The 20,268-nt window shown below is 38.4% G+C and overlaps 1 protein-coding gene across 1 annotated transcript in view; it reads right to left on the reverse strand.

Annotated features, from left to right (window-relative positions):
- The window catches only part of SVOPL (SVOP like), a 716,183-nt gene that overhangs the window by 132,643 nt on the left and 563,272 nt on the right, over nucleotides 1-20,268 (reverse strand). Inside the window, exons 11-12 of the mRNA XM_044087938.1 lie at nucleotides 13,141-13,340; nucleotides 360-471 (exon numbers count right to left, since the gene is read on the reverse strand). Coding sequence (XP_043943873.1) covers nucleotides 360-471; nucleotides 13,141-13,340 — 312 coding nt within the window. The remainder of the gene's footprint in view (nucleotides 1-359; nucleotides 472-13,140; nucleotides 13,341-20,268) is intronic.

Genomic DNA, 20,268 nt, shown 5'->3' on the forward strand with positions numbered 1-20,268 from the left:
TAGAGCCATCCAACTTCAACAGAAGATATTTTCATCCTCTTTAGTAGAAAGATTTTACAGCATATATGAGGCCTGATTTGACACCACTCAACAGCACTGTATTCTTGAGCCTCACACCTGTACATGCATGGTGACCCATTCAATCAGCAGGGAAATCCTGCATTGCTATGGTGTAGCTAAGTAATCATAATCACCACTGTGTCACAAGGAAGGAGAAAACACTTAATGAAAAAAAAATGAAAAGTGTAGTTAAAAATTGCTAACACTATGCTTAAGGACAAGCATAGAAGAATCATTATAAAATCACAACACAAGTACCTCTGAAGAAAAAATACATTGACATCTGCCTAAATACTTACTTTCCTGTGCATATATTAAGAAGAAGGTAAAACACCCCAGTTAAAAACATAGTTATTGCCAAGCTGAGCCTTCTTCCGATCACATTAATTCCCAAGATGTTCAGTGGAATTACTGCAAAACGAAGCAGTGTGTTAATTTAGTCAGAGAGCAGTCAATACACATGCAATGATAATATTACTTTTACATTATTTTCTTAAAAAAAATAACTGGTCAACTTCAGCAGTATATCAATTTTAATAATGATCTAAAAGCAGGATTATGTCTTAACTCTTTTGTTAAAAAATGGTCATCTTCCCCACAGCATTTTTATCAATGAATAAACAGCGAATAGCAGGTCAATATGCTTAGCTGAAAGATCAGAACTCTAAATGAGCTGCAAAAATGACAAAAGGGATACTACTGTAGATGATTAAACTGATACATTTCCTAAATATAGGGACCACATCAAGTTCAGTGAAAGACAGGCACATAGACATTATTAGCAGCATTTTCTACATGAACTATGGTTGCAAAAGTTGGCTGGAAGCCCCAGAAAATGGATGAATGTAACTACAGTAGGTGGAGTGCCCACTGAAGTTTTTTTGAAGAATAAATGCTAATTGTTCCCCATGTGCTAGTCACGGGACAATCCGTGTAGAGTTTTAGCACCTCAAATATAATTTCTGGATGCCATGGGGATGTCCGTAACTGGAATAGATTTTGACCAAACTATGCAACAAATAAAATATGCTGAATTGGGAGTTATTAATTATTATTATTACTATTACAGAATATAGGAGGCTTAAACTTGTCTTATAACTCTGACTCACAGATGATTGTCAGGGGTGGGGGGGGGGCTGCATGAATGGGGTGGGGCCCACCAGTAAATCTGATAATTATCTATAACTATTAATTTAAGACTGATAGCTCTGAAAATACTGATTTGTCACTGGGAGCCCATGTTTGTGCACCCAAGATATCAGGGAACAACAATCATCAAACAGATAAAATGATCCTGCAAAATATAACTTGTAGCAAACCTTCAGTTATTACCTCCAGAAAAAGAACTAAAATGACTGTGTGAACACTATAGTTTGCATGGAAAGATGTAGCCATCTCCATTAGAAAGTGCAAACATGGATCTATTGCAGATGAGAGATACATTCCACTCCACAAATGTAGAGAAGTGACTTGCATCAAATCCTAACTGGAGAACAAATTTTCTAATGCAGCGTACTTGTATACAGGTAATGCCTGCTGAAAACAAGTCCAACTCTTCATGGCAGCATATTAAGTTGCAATAAAGCTTGGGCAGTTAAAAAGCAAATGGTCACCATTTTGCATTCTCATTAAACAGCACTTTGCTGCTAGTGAGCATAAAATGAATAGAAAAACTAAATAAAATACAAAAGAAAATCATGTACGTGTATTTGTGTGTCTGTGCTTGCATGCGTGTGTGACAGCATAAGTGTGAATGGGTGATATACAGCTAGACAAGATGGCGCTGACTGCAACACGCAGTCCATTAGCACGGATTCATTAAACATTAAGAGTTATTGAACTCAGTGTCTAGCAATATTGACTGACTTTAATACAAAGTGATTTAACCTAAAAATTAATTGTCAGCATGAAACAACAAAACCACAGTCAGTAAAGCCGGGGGCAAACAGCTGCAATGGCTTGCATTTTCTTTCATTCATCAGCTCACAAGCATTCATCTGAGGATATATTCCCACAACAAAGTAGATATTAAGTGGTGTGTGTGCTGCATTTCTGAATGCATGTTTGTTTCTGTGTACTTGTGTGTAAGTCTGTATGGCTGTGCTTTAGTTTAACAATTTAACAGCTAGACATTTTATAAGCACAATAATGCCCTCCAGGGTGCGGGTTATTGTGGAAGTAACACTCTTCCAGAGGTGTGTGGTGTCAGGCCTCAAAACAACCCTGGGCATATGTTATTTCCACAATAATACACACCCTGTCAGGCTTTATTAACTCTGGTGTACTGCCCCTGGTGGTCACTTGACGATCCCTGTTGTGAGAATATGGAACTGTACACATACCTTAGTGAGTGCAGGAATCAGTATTCCAAGCACTCTACAAGATTCCATATGAGAATGACATATGTCTACCAGATGGTGGTGTTGTCCACACAATAGTGGTCTTAAGTGTTCCTGTCATGGAGTTGATGGCATAATAGGTGCAGTGGGATGCAGAAGGGTGTGATGTGCCCTGTCACAGGCACTGACTATGGAAACAACCTCTAACATATGGTGCCCAACTAAACCACTTGTTATACCAAGTACTGTACTGTGGTCTCTCTATTCACCAAGAAATCTCGTTCTACAAACCTACTGGTGACCAAGACTGATCGTGAAACTTTTAGACATTTCTGAATCACTCTGCCAAATCATTTATCTTCATTTGCATTCACAAGGAGTTCGTTAGCATAATGCTATGCATTTCCTTCTCATTATATCGTCATTAGCATATGATGCTAATCATGCAATTTTGCCAGCCTGAGTGATGGAGCTACCCGTGTCTCCAAATTGGTGCAGATCATTATGCAGGTTTACCTAACACATTGCTCATTTTTTTAATTCCAATTTCCAGCCTTGATCTTGTTCTCACACTATGTTGAAATAAATGTGTCAGTTCTTATAATGATGCAGTTCAAGATTTCTTTTGAACATTAGGTATTCAAGCAGAGTGACATAATGTTCTTCTTGTATGCAAGTACAGAAGGGAAGGATACTTTAGTAGTTAGAAAATAGCTTGCATGATAATTACAGGGCTTGTTGTAACAGATTATTAGAAGATTATGTCTTTTATTTTAAACACAATTTAAAATCGGTGTGTGTGTACTTTTCCTTCAGCATAGCAGTGGAGTATAAAACAAAATACTTTACTAAATTTATTATTACTTAATTCCTCAGACTATGCAGAAGATACACACATCAACTTTTAATGTACAAGAATTTTTAACAGTTTTATTTTTATACAGAACCAGTTGCAATAAATAACAAACATGGTTGCACAATCTTGCTGTTTATAATCAAAAGCGAAGTTATAACTTTCCTGATGACACTTTTGTCTCTCTTAGTGCAGTATAATATGAACGAGTTCTCTAGCATTTGTGAAAATTGTCTTTTAGTTAAATATTACTGGTGCTGTTTAAAAGACATAAAATTCCAGGTCTGGTTTCCAGTTTTGCTCTCACACTTGAACAAATGGACACCATCATATTGGATTACACCAGTCAGTTACCATAGGGAAAATGATTATGAAGATTTTAAAATAAACTGACTGGTGTCATTCAGATTTCCTTTATCGTTGCTCATCAGTGCATATTTATGCAAATGATTACTCTTACTTCATGATTTTATAGAATGTGTTTGTCCCTTTACTCAGTAAATGTTTTAACTTTCATATGAACGTTTTTATTTCATAATGTAATTGTTTTAACTTTTATGTGAATGCTTTTGCTTTTTCAATTATTTGGAGCTTTTCTCCTCGGGCCTCCACTGAAAAAGGACTTGTGTCCAATCGGACTTTCCTGGTTAACAAATGTAAAATAAATAAAAATAAAACACTGTAAGGCATTTTTCACTGGCTCTAAGTTAGTGCAATTTTCAGAAAACAGAGATAATTCAGAAAGCGTGAGTCAGGTCTGGTATCCTGCCTGTGACCCAGAGGGTGACAGGACTAACAAGAAACAGAGTACAAAGGATTAGTCCAGATAAAATCTTTTTAGCTAGTAGATCTAGGAGATTCTGTCTGATGTCCTTACTGTGGCAGGAATAAAGATGCCTTGCTGAAGTTTCAAGTAGTTTATTCAGTTAAGCAGATAGATGAATGAGTCTTGTTCTAATACTTCACATTCAACAGGTCAGTTATTTAAAGACAGTTATAGACAATGGTAGGAGGGTCTAGGGGTGTTGATTGCTGGACAATCTGGGAGATCCCAAAGCTTAGAGATTGATCCCTTATTTGAATATTCCTGAAAGAACAGTGAGGGTTTATCAGCTCAGCAGTCCGTGGAACCTCATTCTTAGCTAAAAGGGTTTTATTTTTTTTTTGACAAACAAAACATGACAACATACCATGAACTATCACTGTAGAATTAAATTTAAGGAAACTCTTTCACCTGAGCTTCATCAGGTTCATCTAATATATAATGTATAAAAAGATTTATAAAGTCTAGGAAATCAAACATAATGAAGTCATTGTTTGTTAGTTACATTAGACCCAAACTTGAGTATGGAATAGCAATATGGAAACCCTATAGGAAAACAAGCATGAATAAACTGGAAAGAGTACAGCGGAAATATACTCAGGGCATCTATGGATGTGAAAATCTAAGTTATTATGAAAGACTAAAATATCTGAACTTGTACAGTGTCTCTTACAGATATTTAAGAGGAGATCTTATTCAGGTATATAGGGCATTTAGGGAGAACTACCTCTGGAATGTTTGGGGTTCTCAAAAAGTACTAGAGAATCATCCGATAACCTATGTAGAAGATTCTATAGGAATGAGAAGTGTACTAATTGGTTCTCTGACAGAGTAGCTGATGCTTGGAACAGACTACCAATTTACATTAAAGCAAGTATTAGTTTAAATATTTTTAAGGACAGCCTGGACATTTATTATGGGAACAAGTGTTTTGGTATATTGGCAAGCTAGAAGGGCATTGATGCCTGTGTTTGAAACATTTGTATGTATGTATATATGTAACAGAGTGGTTTACACTTTGATTATTGTGTATCTAATGTGCAAGGTAGAGTACCTCTGGTAGCACAGTGTGGTTCTATAGTGTTCCAGTCTGGGGTCTTCACTATCAAGCCTCTTCCTGGGTCTAGCAGTTAGTTTGGGCTCTTTTCAGATTCTTCCTTTCTTCAGGTTCCAGGTGGTGAAGTCAGAGTTCTTCTGTTCAGAAGCTTCCTCTCTTCAGGTGGTGAAGTCGGGGCTCTTCTGTTTAGATTCTTCCTCTCTTCAGTTTCCAGGTGGTGAAGTCAGTGCAAAAGAGAGTTAGATAACACTGTCGGACATCAAACTCCAGATCCTCACAAACTAACTAGTGAAGCACTGCCATGATTTCCCAGACCATGGAAGTTTCCACTTCACCATCATGTACAATTTCACTCTAGTCCACTCAAAGGAAACAAAAATACCATCCTCGAAAAAATGGAGTTAAGCAAGCCGATCAGGCTTGATGTCTACCACCACCCTGGTCTAAACTCAAGCATTTCTATTAAACGTGTGCTTGCACTCAGGAAACTAAATCATAAATCATACAGCTAAATCATCTGTACTGTTTGACCTTGGATTTGGAAATAAACTGTTAATTAAGTCTAATCAGTGCTATTAATATGAAAAATCCAATCAAAAAAATTAGATCTGTAGATCATTGCATCTACACTGTGGTATGATTTTTTTCTGGTGAACTAATAACATGGGAGCCAAGACGCTATATTTATTTATTTATTTATTGATTGATTGTGATCTCAAGATGTGTACAAATCTAAACACTAACTGTCAGGAGTCAAAACGCTTTTACCTCATGATGTGTACGAACTTAAACAGCAACTTTCAGTTTTGTAAAAAATAATTTCTATAACTCATTTGGGACTTGGGCTTTCCTTTTGTTGTTAGGAGTGAGAAAAGGGTACCAAACACTAGCCTCCTAGTATGATAGCCCACACCCATACCAATTATATCAGTTTCTTACATCATCTAACCCCACTCCAGGGCCCATGGCACCACCCCCTCTCTCAAGAGATTGGTTAACTGCCCTTCCACCTGATCACTCCCAGTTTCCAGCTTATTATGCCACCCTGATTTTTAACTTGTTCACAGCTTTTCTTACATAAAAACAACTACAGCCATTACATTAAGCACAGTATACCGCAAAAGTAGTGTTGCGATTACCAGAATAAGTGTTGCTGATTTTTTTCCTAGGTACTGGACAAAAAGAGTAGTCCTTCCAGGTCACCTTCAGCAGGGTGGCAATTGTCCCTCTGAGGAGAGGCAGATGTGGTGACTGGTTGTGGCTGTTTTTTTGCTAGCAGACAGGCAGCTGATACTCCACATCTTTCACAACAGCAGAAAATGTGGAAAGAAGAGACATGACCTCTTCAAGTGCTGGGTTCAGCAGAGCTCCTGCTTGGTACACATTTGTATGACTACTTGGACTTCAGTTTTACATGATCAACAACTATGTACTACACATTCCCATCAACTAGATAGCCTGTCACTTCTCAGGCAAGCCACCTAGATGAAGGTCTTCTTTGCAGTTGTAAAGTAAAGCAGACACTGATCAGTACAATGTCCTCCTGCCAACAGAAGCCAAGGACAAATAACATTCAATAACCAGAATGGGTCAACTTCATATAATCGAAATCCCAGTTACCCAAATTTTAAATAACCGAGATGACAACACCGAAATAGCATTTGAACGAACACTCACATTACCGATAGTGTAACCAGGGAAAGGAGGCAGTCGGCCATCAGGAACAAAAAAAATACCAAAGCTGTCAAACCCATCTAACTGGGGAACTTCACCCTCCACACCCACCCAATGTCAGGGGCTGTGCCTTCACCCCCCCAACTAAATATACCAACTCCAAGATAACACTATAGTGGGGAAAAGGCAAACTCCCAAATGTTGGCCGACTGCCTCCTTTCCATTGTTACACTATCGATAATGTGAGTGTTCATTCAAATGCAACTTCAGTGTTGTCATCTCAGTTATTTAAAATTCGGGTAAGTGGGATTTCGATTATATGAAGTAGACCCAGCCAGAATATACAGTACAAAAATCAATATAAAGTACTTACTGTAGAACAGTGTGTGTGTTGTACCTTTAAGAAGCATTTCCAGATGTAGGCATGTGCATATAAATAGTGAGCACGTACAGGTAGCTGTGCCATTTTGAGAGAACAGCCAGAGTGTTAACATGTATGAGTATGGTAGTCAGTCTATTTATAAGTTTATTTAAGTTTAAGTTGCAAAGCCTCATTTCTGATGAGTTTGTGTGTAATAAAGCTGCTTGAACTGGAACCCACAACCATTCCTGACCGGACGAGCGACACTTACTATAAAATGTTTTCTCTCTGTCTTTCTCTTTCCCTAATCTTTGCCTTTTACTTATGGGGCAGATTAAGGTAGGGCCTTTGCACTGCTCACATGACTGGCAAGTTGGTGCCACGCATCAATTTTATACAAAAAGTCGTCATAACAGCTCTACTGGTGCTCAAAATAATCATAGTGCAAGATATGCAGGATGACTTTTGTCTATTGGCTGCATCAAGCAGGAGCTCTGCTGAACCCAGCACTTGAAGAGACCATGTCTGCAGAAGACATTAGCAAGGCTAGGGTTTGGGCAAATTGGATGTCTACCCCAAATGCAAGCAGTTAGATGACATGATTTTTCGGTACCTCAGAAGAGTTGAAGTCTTGGTGTGAGTGCAGTATCGGCATTCATTTAAACAGCAGTGGTTCTCCTAATTTCAAAGCTGCATAAATGGATATCTTTCTGAAGCAAACAGCTAATAGAAGCTCCTTGGTACACTTTTGCTATTTGAAAAATCCCTTTTTCTTTCTTTTATTTTTCTTCTTGTCCTCAAGTTTGAGATGGAGGGGATGCCAGCCTGGGAATGTGCCTGGATGCCAAATGAGATAGTTATGGTGATGACTCAATGGTTTACTATCACATGTTCGACACTACTGTGGCCGAAAGTGCATATATCCGAAGAAAATGTTTGGAAATGACAACACCGATCACAGTAAATGCCGAACTGAGCATTTCAGTGAAGTTGAATGTTGAACATTTCAACTTCACTGAAATTCTCTTAGCCACTAAACATATTTTAACATGTTTTGTAGGGGGGCAAGCCCCTCTACACCCCCCATGTGGGGGGCTGTGCCCCCCACCCCCCTACTTATATATACAAACTCCAAGATCTCACTACACTGAGGAAAGGGTACATTTCCCAATCCCCACTATAGTGCGATCTGCACTACACTGTCAAACCTTGCTATAGCGGCTGTTTGCTATTGTAAGGTTTGACAATATAGTACTCGCACTAATGGTTCTGCTACCTGATTTATGCACATATGTTGATCGCACATAGTGCGATCGACTATGTGATTGTAAACTGACTCAATATGTCAGAATGAGGGAAAAAATATTTCAGTGTGCTTGGTCACAAGTTATGAACAGCATATGATGCACTTCACTGGGCGGCAAAGTGCCTTTATGGACATAATCACTAGTGCTGACAGGCAGCACTACAGACTTTACACAGGCATAGTATGAACGTGATCTCCTAGCCTGGGAATGGGCAGGGACGAGCATGGTGCCACTGGCTGTGGATGATGTTGCTGCCATAACATGTTGTACTTCAAAGACCATTGCACTATGTTACCTCATTATCATAATTTATTGTTGCATGTTCTGAAGTTATGTCTTGAAGATGTGTAATGAAGTGTTAATGTTTTAATTTTTGAATTGTTAATGTGTTTTATTTATTTATTCTTTGTTGAATGGTTTAGTCTCACTAAGCTAGTAGCCTCTTTTCAGGGGAAACCTAGAGTGGTATTTATACTACTAGGGGAAATTTGGGCAGGGTATCTGGGAACTTCTCCTACTGTTTTCAATAGATGCCATGGGATCTTGTACATCCGCCTGAGCTACCACTAACTCAAGCAGATGGGATCTTGGTTTAATGCCTCATCTGAATGACAGTGTTGTTTAAAGTACTTCCATATAAATGTGTGTGTGTGTGTGTGTGTGTGTGATTGTTGCTATGCGCAGTCATTAACTCCCAGTATATCAGCTGAAACCATCAGTTCCTCATCAAATCAAATCTCTAAAATGCGCTTTAACATGGATTCGTAAGGGGGGGGGGTAATTCTCCAATTTCCCTGCTTCAGTGAAATGAGAATTGATGAGTGTCAGTTGATGTATCAGGAATTAACAATTATGCAAATCAATGAACCAAATGTAATCCAGATATATACATATTCATATTCTATTTACAGAACCATGTGTCTAACAAAGGGAAACATGACATTTGCCAAAATGCTATCATTTTTCATTCTCTGATTCTGCCCACTCCAACTCAGGATTATGGGGGGCCTAGAGCTTATCTTGACACTTTGTTGGGGCAAGGTAGAGAAACTAATTCTGCAAAAGGTACCAGCCCATCAGAAAATGCATGCATGCACTCCTCCCACACATCGTATGTGCACCTGTAGACCATTTTACCATTTCTGCTACAGGCATTTTTTTTTCTCTTCCACTCATGCTCAACACTACCCCCATCACAGAAAAAAAATAGCATCTCTATCAGTTAATTTTTCATTTAGAATAATAGCTGGTGCAAAAAGTAAGCCCTCATTCTGTGACCTTTTTTCTTGGAAGGGGATTGAATGTTTGATCAAATATCGGATGGGAAAATTATCAATTTTGAGAAGATAGCTGTACTAAAACTTCAAAGTTTTTTTCATATTCTGAAGCATCTTCAGAGTTGATTATACTAATTAAGGGGTTCAAAGGGTAGAACCCCATATGGAAGGTGTGGGTGGGAAGACTGCCTACCAAAGACTAGCCAATTCATTGTTTTTTTTGTAACTTCTGCCAGCTTTTGCCAGTCAAAAGCTTAATTAATGGGTGGCGCAGTGGTGCAGTGGTTAATGCTGTCGCCTCACAGCAAGAGGTTCTCCGGTTCGATTCTCGGCTGAGGTGCCTTCTGTGTGGAGTTTGCATGTTCTCCCTGCGTTCGCGTGGGTTTCCTCCGAGGTACTCCGGTTTCCTCCCACATTCTGAAGACATGCTTCTGGAGCGTTTCTCCCCGGGCCTCCGCTGAAAACAGGATCTGTGGAACCTAGTCGGACTTTCCCGGTCAACAAATGTTAAATAAATAAAAAATAAAAATAATCTACTTGATGTCTGACTGATTATCCCACAGCCCTCTGGGGAAGACAATCTTTTACAGCATGAATTCAGGGATTTGACAACAGAGATGAGAGGCATACAGCATGCAAGTATTCAGCTGCCAACAGCTTTCATGTGCCGAAATGCTTTTACATCATCTGCCACAGTCATTAGCAGGCAATGCACCTAGATGTTAGATGTCTGAGCTTCCTCCCGCATCAGACTTGTTGTTTGCTTGTGACCCTATTTGTTCAGGTGATGCTAGCTGTAATGACTGCTTTTTTTTGTTGTTGTGACTTTCGGCTTTTCCCGGTTAGGGGTCGCCACAGTGGAACTCTGGTCCACTAATGATTGACAGTAGATTTTTACGTGCCGAGTTGCCAGCCCTGATGCACAACCTTCAATGAAGGTACGCCCATTCACGCATGTCTCCACACAGAAGACGCTCTAGCTGAGAATCGAACAGGACAACGTCTTACTGTGAGGTGGTAATGACTGCTAGCCTCTGCTAATTACCACTTGACTGCCTAATACCTCCTTCTCCCCCAAGCAAAAGCTGGCTGTTTGATCCTCCCTGTCTCTGGCTAAACCTATGGCTTTTGGGTCTCATAGCTGAACTTGAGTTGCTAGCATCACACATTGATGCCATGGCTCTATGCCAGCAGACTAGTAAATGTATTTTCAAAGGTTAATGTGTAATGGAAAGTTTTGTACGTTAAAAAATGTATAGAATTTTTAAATGATTCAATAGCATCCCATGAGGTTTTTCAAGTGGCTGTCTGTCTTACACTATTCCTCTCTGTAATATAACAAGCTTCATATTATTTTATATGTATAAACTCAATAAAATGCAAACTGAAGAAAATTACCATACAAGTATGCTATTGCATTTTTTTTTCTAACAAAGCTCTTAATTCACAGACCTTATTTCCACAAATTGACACAACATTTGGTTTCAAATTATCCAGACTGCAAAGCTTGGACATATTTTATATCAATCATATTAATGGTGCTAAAGAATACCAGGATGCTGTCCTTAAAAATGGCTTGGTGGGTCGTAACTATACTTGCAAGCAGAATGAACCACAAATTCCGATAATACATCTTCCAAAATTTACTGAAACTATATGGTTTAGGGCTTCCATCTACACCTGTAGACATCATCAGAATCATTGTTTTAACATGATTTTTTTTTTTTTTTTACATTCAGGAAGTGACAACAATCATGTTAAAAACATTCAGGAAGAAGTGACACACCTCCAAAGTGCTCCAATCTGCATTTCATGTGAAAAAGGTCGAGAAGCCCTGTAAAATAACTTTAAAGGGCTTTAGAGGGCATTCAGTATTAGCAAGTAAAATTAAATCCCAGCTGAAGCTTAAAATACAATAAAATAAAAATACAATATAATCTGCTGATTTACAAAAAATTATGAACATATACAGAAGATCATAAATTAGATCATAAATTATGATCTCCTGTATATGTTCATATTCTTGGTTCATTTTGTGTTTTATCTCTGCTGCCAGGAATGTACTGCTTGTGATGGTTTTATACTTACAAGCAGGTGTGCACAGAAAGTTCAGTAAAATAGACTAAATAGATGTCAGATACATAGAAACATAGCACTTACTCTGTTCTGGGTTAGAGATGATAGTTCAGGAGATGAATAAAAATATGTTAACTATTGCAGTCAATATAAATGAAACTATTCATTTGATAGCATGTATTACTCTACTTTGAACCCTTAAACTGATCTGATTCTTTATCTGACAACCAAAATGTGAGTTGTAATGAAGAGTATGTATTCCTGCTACAGGTTTCATATATTAAACAGTGAACCATTCATACCTGTCAACCTCTGAACATTAAAAATTATAGCAGATTGCTCAAAAGAGAGGCACTTTTTTATTTTTTGAAGCAGAAGGTGTTTTTTTTAGATACTAGACTCCACAACATTAGTGATAAGGAATCTTTTAGTAGCTTCTTTCTGTTATTTAATTATGAATACACTCTTAAACAGGGCAGTTTTAACAAAGAAGCTCATAAGAAAGCCAATAAATCTAGCAGGATCAAGGTAAAATATGAGATCAGAAATCATACTGCTATGCCTAAATCATAGCATTTGAGAGGTTTATCTATGATAGCTGGTCCTCCAGCTAGATGTTTATAAAACTACTTTTGGTTTTCCTTTTCCACCCCCTCCAAAGAATTAGTCCTCTGATGCTATCTGCTACCAGTTATTATACCCAATCAGTCCCTCCTATAAAACATTTGTGGTCATGGTTAGGTAGTTGGGACCAAAAAGACCATTGTACCATTAATGAGGGAGGGTTGTTTGTTGATATCTAACATGTTCCTTTTCCCAGCTACACATTGCGCAATGTTTCATATCGGAGATACACACAGATGTTCACATGTATTTGCTGCATCAGAGTTAACAGATGTTTGCTGCTGATGTTTGGTCTCCACCAGGCACTAAACAAGTAGTTCTAGGGTCCTTACCACCAGCCCAAAAGGCAAAGAGCTGGACTCCAACCACTGACTGCTTCTCCTTATTCTTCTCCAACTTGGTCTACAGTGCCCAGGCCAAAATCAAACCAAGGTCACCAGCAGCACAGACACCCTTCTCTGAAGGCTGAATTACCTAGACGTTTGAAAAGGTTAAATGGGATGAGGACAACCTCTGTGGCAGTGGCCAGTATCTTCAATCCATATAAAACTACAGGCCTAGGAATATGTGGACAAAAGAAGAGACAGCAACATTTTCTTTGTCTCTATCCATTGGTACTCTAAAAAGATTTCTGAACTAAGATGTTTTCAGATCCATCACAATGAAAGCGGTAACAAAGAGATTCTTACATGTAATTTCTCCAACAGTACTGATAATCATGGCCTTGTAGTCTGATGGACCAAACAGCTGACAATGACACGGGTTTCGAATCTCATCAGCAACCACAACAGTCTCAGCGGCTGTTTCCTGTGCACCACAGACCAAGTTGCGCTCTAGCAACTCTGAACTGGTCAGGATAATGCCATAATAAGCAAATGATGTTCCAAACCTATACAATGCAAAAAGCAAGGCATGATTTAAGTAGTATTGCACAAATGGCTGAAGAATCTGAATAAATTCTAAAGACATAAGTTGGGGTGTTTGCTTACATACTAAACAGATATCTGAGGTGTACCTTTAAACCTGTAAATAACAATGGAAATGTGGCTGCATGTTTGTAGTGACCATGATGTGCTGGTGTATACTGTTTAGACCACCTTCATTTACATGGCAAGCTGTTTTATCCTGGAGCGTTATTCAGAAAGGATAATGATTGGCAATAGTGCGATGAGGTAACTCCAGCAGCTAATGCACTGACATTTCAACTAGATGCCACAAATTACTGTTTCATTCTCCTCCCTACGATAACAGCAGTTCTTCAGGAAGGAGACTCTTCTGCACATATCTAGCAGTTCAGCTTCTACTCATCTTAAAAACCTGAAATCGTCTATGGTCAATTACAGACGAAAAGCACTAAATGACATTAAATTCAAAGTGGTTATTTTGCATGTTTTTAAAGTCTAGTTTTGTGCACTCTTATGCAGTTACTCCTTTTTTTTTCTTTTAAGTTCTACTCACTTTAGTCTGTTATCCAGCCTGATGTCCACAGCAGCTGGACATTCCCCTGCGTGATTCAATCCCAGTCTTGTACAGCAGATGCCCCAACATCAGGCAGTGTTTGCAGTATGAAGGTGCCACCTTCAATTCTTGCAGCATGAAATTCGTAAAGAAACTTATAGCACCTACATAACCATAATAAACATAACACTGCATCATACTATAATCACATGCAAGTGATACTCACTAAGCTGTTAAAAATGACTAACTCCTCATCCACTCCAAATAATGTGGGCTAGTACACAGTACTGCTGCCAGGGAATGTTTTTCTCAAGGCTCTATCACTACGGCAAACACCCTTGTACTGGTACATAATGTAGAGGATTGCTTTAGCATGATACATACTACCTGGGTGAAGTCCCAAGCATCACCTGCACCAATAGAAAATGGGGGTGATCACAAAGGATCCCCTGCACCAGTAATGTCACAAAATAAATAAATTGCCATGCCTGCAGCTTTGGTATCCAGCTTGTTGTGTTTTGTACATGTGCATCCTCAGAACGAGGAGTGCTCCACCGGACTTTAAATATAACCTTCTAAATAATAAAAACATGGATCAAAGGCGTACAGTAGATGCTGTGACCATGAAAAGGAAAAGGCATCTAACTTTTAGGCTTGGAATAGGAAAGTAATGCACTGACAAGATCTCCTGGTGAACAATTATAATGAAAACATTCCTACTCATTTTCTACACACTTGCTAGGCAATTACATGCTACTACATAACAAGGCTACCTGATAAAATGCTTGTAGACTTAACTTTTGAGTGGTTTTCTATTGTAAAATATTCACTGATTTTCTGTAAAATAAGCAAGGGCTCCCTCTTGTTTGTCAAAACACCTTATTACTATTGTACTATCTGTGTGAAGAGTTGCAATGATGCTTATTCATTTGCATTATCTTTAATACCAGCCAAATGCTCTCACATTAATATCAATGTTCACTGGACTAGGAACAATTCCAGGAGTGTTCCCCAAACATCATCTAAAGTGTGTATCTTACAGGACCTGAGTTGGTAGTTGTGAGATAAAGGGCTTACCTAAACAAAGGCTGTGTAGTTTTACTCTCTAGGTTAAATCCTTTGTAGCTAAGGGCAATACCGTGGTCAAGTATTCAAAGGGGTCTGTAGCTCTGGTCCTTAAATGTTCCTTAGTAACCAATTAGTTTTTGTTATCTGTTCCTTAGTAACCAGTTAATTTTTGTTATATGTAGTCTTGCATGTAGAATGATCATGGTACATCAACTTAAATCCCAAAGCCCTGAAGCATTGTCTTGTTGCTGTAAATGACAAGCCTGGCACCTAGATTATGAAGATTGTTGTTCCATTACTTTGTTTTTTGGAAGGAAGTGTCTTGGTCTTGACAATGCTGAATCCAAGAAATGTGCCCAAAATTAAATTTTTTTTTTGAGTAAGTTCTGGTTTTGCAACATATTTTTCCTTATTGAACGGTTTTGCTAGCAGGCTGAAATAGTGCTTTATTATTTGCATTTGAGCTTCAGTGTATTTTTTATTTATTTAACATTTGTTAACAGGGAAAGTCCGACTTGGAATGAAGCCAATCTTCAGTGGAGGCCCAGGAAGAAATGCTCCAGATGCATGTCTTTATAACGTGGAAGGAAACCGGAGCACCAGAGGGTGGGAGAATATCCACTCTTCAAGCAAATTAAATGGTTAGGTGCTTAGGCAGGGAACTTATGACTGTTTGAGGACAGTTGGCATCAGGACTAGTAGGGACACTAGTACAGGATGTGGGTTAAGTGAAGTTAAAAGATTTTCCAAGATGTAGTAGGTCACAGATGTTTATGTAAGACCATAAGAACTTTGTAAATGGTCAAAATTTTTAATGTTTTATTTTTAAAATGTCATGTTTGATATGCAATAAAATGTTAAAAAATAGCATGGAACCTACCCAGCTCAAATAACAGTTTGTTTTTGGCTGTGAGTAGTTTGTAAGATTCTTAGGAAAGTTTTAGCTAGAATTTTTAAATGTGTACATATGTTCACAATCTTTTAATATGTTTGATGGAATGCAATTGTTTGCATTGAGGTTAGAAGAGAATAGGGAATTGTGTGTTTTATTATAGTTACAACGCATAACATTGCATCTATATGACTATGAGATAAAGGTTTTATTTCTTTAACTACAAATGTGATAATAGAATAATTGAATGTTAATCAAAGCATTTGGGTTTGGTAAGGGTAGTATAAATAGACTCACCAACCTATGTAAAAATGTCTTGAGAAAGCCTGGGAGGGCCCGGGTGAAAGCGCTTGACGTTATATTTTGGAAGTGTTTTTATGCCTCTAAGCTGTGCTGGTGAAGCTGTTCAATTAAAGGACTTTTACTCAACGCCTAGTTCGTTATCCTTGTATCCTGACATTTCCAGATTACCAGTTGGTGTTTGTACAAGGTGCTTTTTGTGTGGATAACGTGGAAGGAAACCGGAGCACCAGAGGAAACCCACACAAACACAGGGAGGACATGTGGACTCCACACAGAAGGCACTCCAGCCGAGAATCGAACCGAAGAAACTCTTGCTGTGAGGCGACAATGCTAACGCTGCCCCACTGCACCACCCATATTTCACTACTGAGTTTTCATTCAGCAAGAAGATATGGATGTGTTTGATCTTAGAGAGGGAAAATTTTAAGTTAAGCCCAAGTAAAGACTCCCTGATTTGTGGAGTGCCCAGATTTGGGGAATTAAATGCCAGATGTGAAATGTGTACTTCTGAAATATTGAACTAAAGAGAAAACAGCATGGGAATACATAAGTAAAAATTCACAGTGACTACTGTGGTTTTCCAGGCCTATTACTTTATTAAAGGAATTAGAATCTTGATGGTTAGCATTCTGAACTTTTATGGTAACACATTTCTCAGGTCTGAAAATTTCAGCACGGGTTCCTACTCATAGTTTTTCAGGGCAGACAAATCTGGAATGAATACGTTATGTTTCTACTGATTTATTGTTTTATGTATAGCAGATAAACTGAAAAGGAAAAAAATAAAAATTGTGAGATTGCATACTGAAAATGAAGAGAAAGAAGTGATGAGGCTTGAGGTATGCATTGAAGTCTAGTGATTTTTTTTTTGGGGGGTGGGGCATAGATTTTTCTGTTAGCCCCCTTCAGTCTTGGCTGATCTGCCCCTCATGTTCCCAGCCTGCATCATATTACCCCATGGGGGGGGGGCTTCCTTTTCCAAGAAGATGTAACCCATTGAAACCATCAGTCTTGTTGACAAGAGTTGAAATGGTCAGTAGTTGGCAGCTCACCATTTGCAGATTTATCATCTTTCTTTCTTGGTCCTAATTTCATCACCTGCTGATAGCTGACCAGCACACTGCAAAGACAGGGTCGGCAGTTCCTGAAAGGGGGATACATTCTTCCACATGCCTGGCCTGGCAATAGAACCCATATTACCGGAGAGTCTGAAGTGCTGCTCTCAAGTTTGCACATGAATCAGTACCTGTTCTCTCCGACAGGTGGTGCTAAAGCTGTAGGACCTACACATTGTGTTCCCCAACAGGATGGGCATGCAGATACCAAATATTCTCTTTTATTCCTCCCCGTCTAGCTTCTCCATCATCTAAGCTACTACATGAACATGACTCACTGAAGCTACAATCAGGGCTACAACTCTGCAACCCAGAGATGGAAGTTCAAGTAATTTAGGACTGATTCAAATAGCAGCAAAGATAGATTTGAAAGAGAGACAATACATTTCATAGAGATCAGAATGATTTAAAAAGGGGACAATAATCCTGAGTGAGGGAGGAAACACCAAAATAAATTAAAGCAAGTAGCTACATAGAACATAGAAGATGGATGTAAAGTTTAGAAGATACACCCACCACCTCTTTTGAGAATTTATAGTCAGTCAGGCATAAAACTAATCATGCTTCAAGCCACTGACCATTCTTGAAAATGGACGAGATGAAGAAATAGGGTAGAGAAAGTTGAGAGCAGGGATGACATCATGTAATGACAAAGATGAGCAACTAACAAATTTTGCAGAAACAGAAGATAGCAATAATAGATACAAATATGGGGTATTGTTGGTTATATTTATTGCAGTAGTAATTTTCCAATTGAATCTAAAATTTAAAGTTACAGCTTGAGTTTAGTTTAACTGAAACTGTTACTGGTTGAGCTTGTTTAACTGAAACTGTGTTGTATCTTGTTGACTCTTCATTTTGACAATACATTTACTACAAGTCCTTAGCCATAAACCATCTTCTTTTATGCCACTGAATAATAATACAATTAGTATCTTTGAAAGATGTCTGGGCATTTTAGACTTCCTCAAAAAGATGCAAAATGCAAATCCTGTCTGCCATATAACAACCCTCACTTGTTACATGTGAAGCATGACACGCCCAGGGGAGAGACTGAGCATGTTGTACAAAATATCGACATTGAAATGGATTTTAAAGACAGACCAGCTATAATGATCAAGGCTTTTAAAGATAACAGCCTCAGGTGAAAATGGAACTAATGTAATTTTTAAACACAGAAAATTAGTGAATCATCATGAGGAGAGTGACCATTCACAGGGACCAATCAGATTCATAGTGCAAAGGATAAACATAGCAACCATGTCATTTGACATGCACATCAAATCAGTACATTTAAGCAGTAAAAAATACTGCTAAGAAAAAACATATATTGGCTAAAAAAGGCATACAATAATACAACAACTGGCATGGGGCAAACATTTAGTTGTGATACATGCAGTTTGCTTAAATATATACATTTTTTCTCAAATCTCAACCCTCACAAACAGTATGCATTTACAAGTCTTGTGATATGCATGGTTTGGTAAGCAAGCAAGTAATAACACCTAACAGGGTGTGCATTATTGTGGAAATAATGCATACCCAGTGGTGATCTGAAGCCCGAAATTGCAGGTGGAGAGCCCCTATATCCCTAGAAGGGCATTATTTCCAAAATAACACACACCCTGGTGGGTATTACTATGCAAAGAGAATGGGTTGTCAGTAAAAGTGTTTGTTTTTTAATACTATACAGATATATATTTTTAATTCTGATGTAAAATATTTCCTCCACCTAATGAATCCAAGTTGTTTTAGTATACGTATTTTTTCTAGAGGAAGTATTTTTCATTAAAATTTAAGATATGTAAATATTTAATATCTAGACACACAAACACACACACACACATTGAGAGGCATAAACATAAAGACATGTAGTTTCATATAGATACACATAGAAAAGTTCACATTCAAAAACACAGACACACACATACATAGATGTAAACACACACACACAGGCAGCACTTAACTTTAGAAGTCCCATTCTGGCCAAATTTTGTTGTTGTTGTTTGTCTTTTCGGCTTTTCCCGGTTAGGAGTCGCCACAGTGGAACTCCGGTCCGCTAATGATTGGCAGTCGATTTTTATGTTGCTGAGTTGCCAGCCCGATGCCCAACCTTCAGCGAAGGCACACCCATTCATGCATGTCTTTCTGAGGCCACTTGACCGCGGGGAGGACATGCAGACTCCACACAGAAGGCACTCCAGCCGAGAATCGAACAGGAGAACCTCTTGCTGTGAGGTAACTGTACCACCGTGGAGATCCCATTCTGGCCAAATGAATGTTAAAAATATAAATAAATAAATATACTTCAATGCATTATCACCCCCCCCCCCCCCCGCTCATTTCTGTTTGTGGTTTTTAATCTGTTTGATTTTTAAGTTATACTGTTACTGATTACAGTCATTAAATAAAAGCAGACATTAAAAGTTACCCAACTCTTTATGTTTAATAAATCCATGCCGATTCACTGCCTATTGCAGTCAACGCTGTCTCTATCTGTCTCTCTCACTTACAATTATGCTCTCATGCACGCATGAACACACATGAAATGCACACACACAATCTGCTGAATCTAGCTTTGTTTGTATGCTTGTTGTTTATTTGCTTATTTCCCTGAAAAGCCAATTCCACCTAAAACGCGGCTTTTCAGCGCTTCTGTGGATCTCTAGTGATATCTGCATTGCTTACTGTACTTATTTCCTTGCTTCACTTGAAAGAAAGTTACTGTTTGTTGTTTTTGCATTTAAGTTACCTGTAACACATTGCATTTAAGTTACCTGGCACTTGCTCACTAAAGCAATTATATAAGTCAGCACTAAAAAAATTAAAAGCACTACACCCTCACAAACTCCCCTTGAGTACTTTGTTCCCCATTGGCCCTTTTTTTCCCAATACTATTCTAGCATGTCCAAAGGTCAGTTGTCAATCTCCTCTCCGGTCCAGCTGGTGAATCTGGGAATCTTGAGGCAATGTTACAACTG

This window comes from Protopterus annectens, chromosome 11.part0 (assembly GCF_019279795.1).
Source record: "Protopterus annectens isolate FY-2018-M chromosome 11.part0, PAN1.0, whole genome shotgun sequence".
In the NCBI taxonomy this organism is placed as follows: domain Eukaryota; kingdom Metazoa; phylum Chordata; order Ceratodontiformes; family Protopteridae; genus Protopterus; species Protopterus annectens.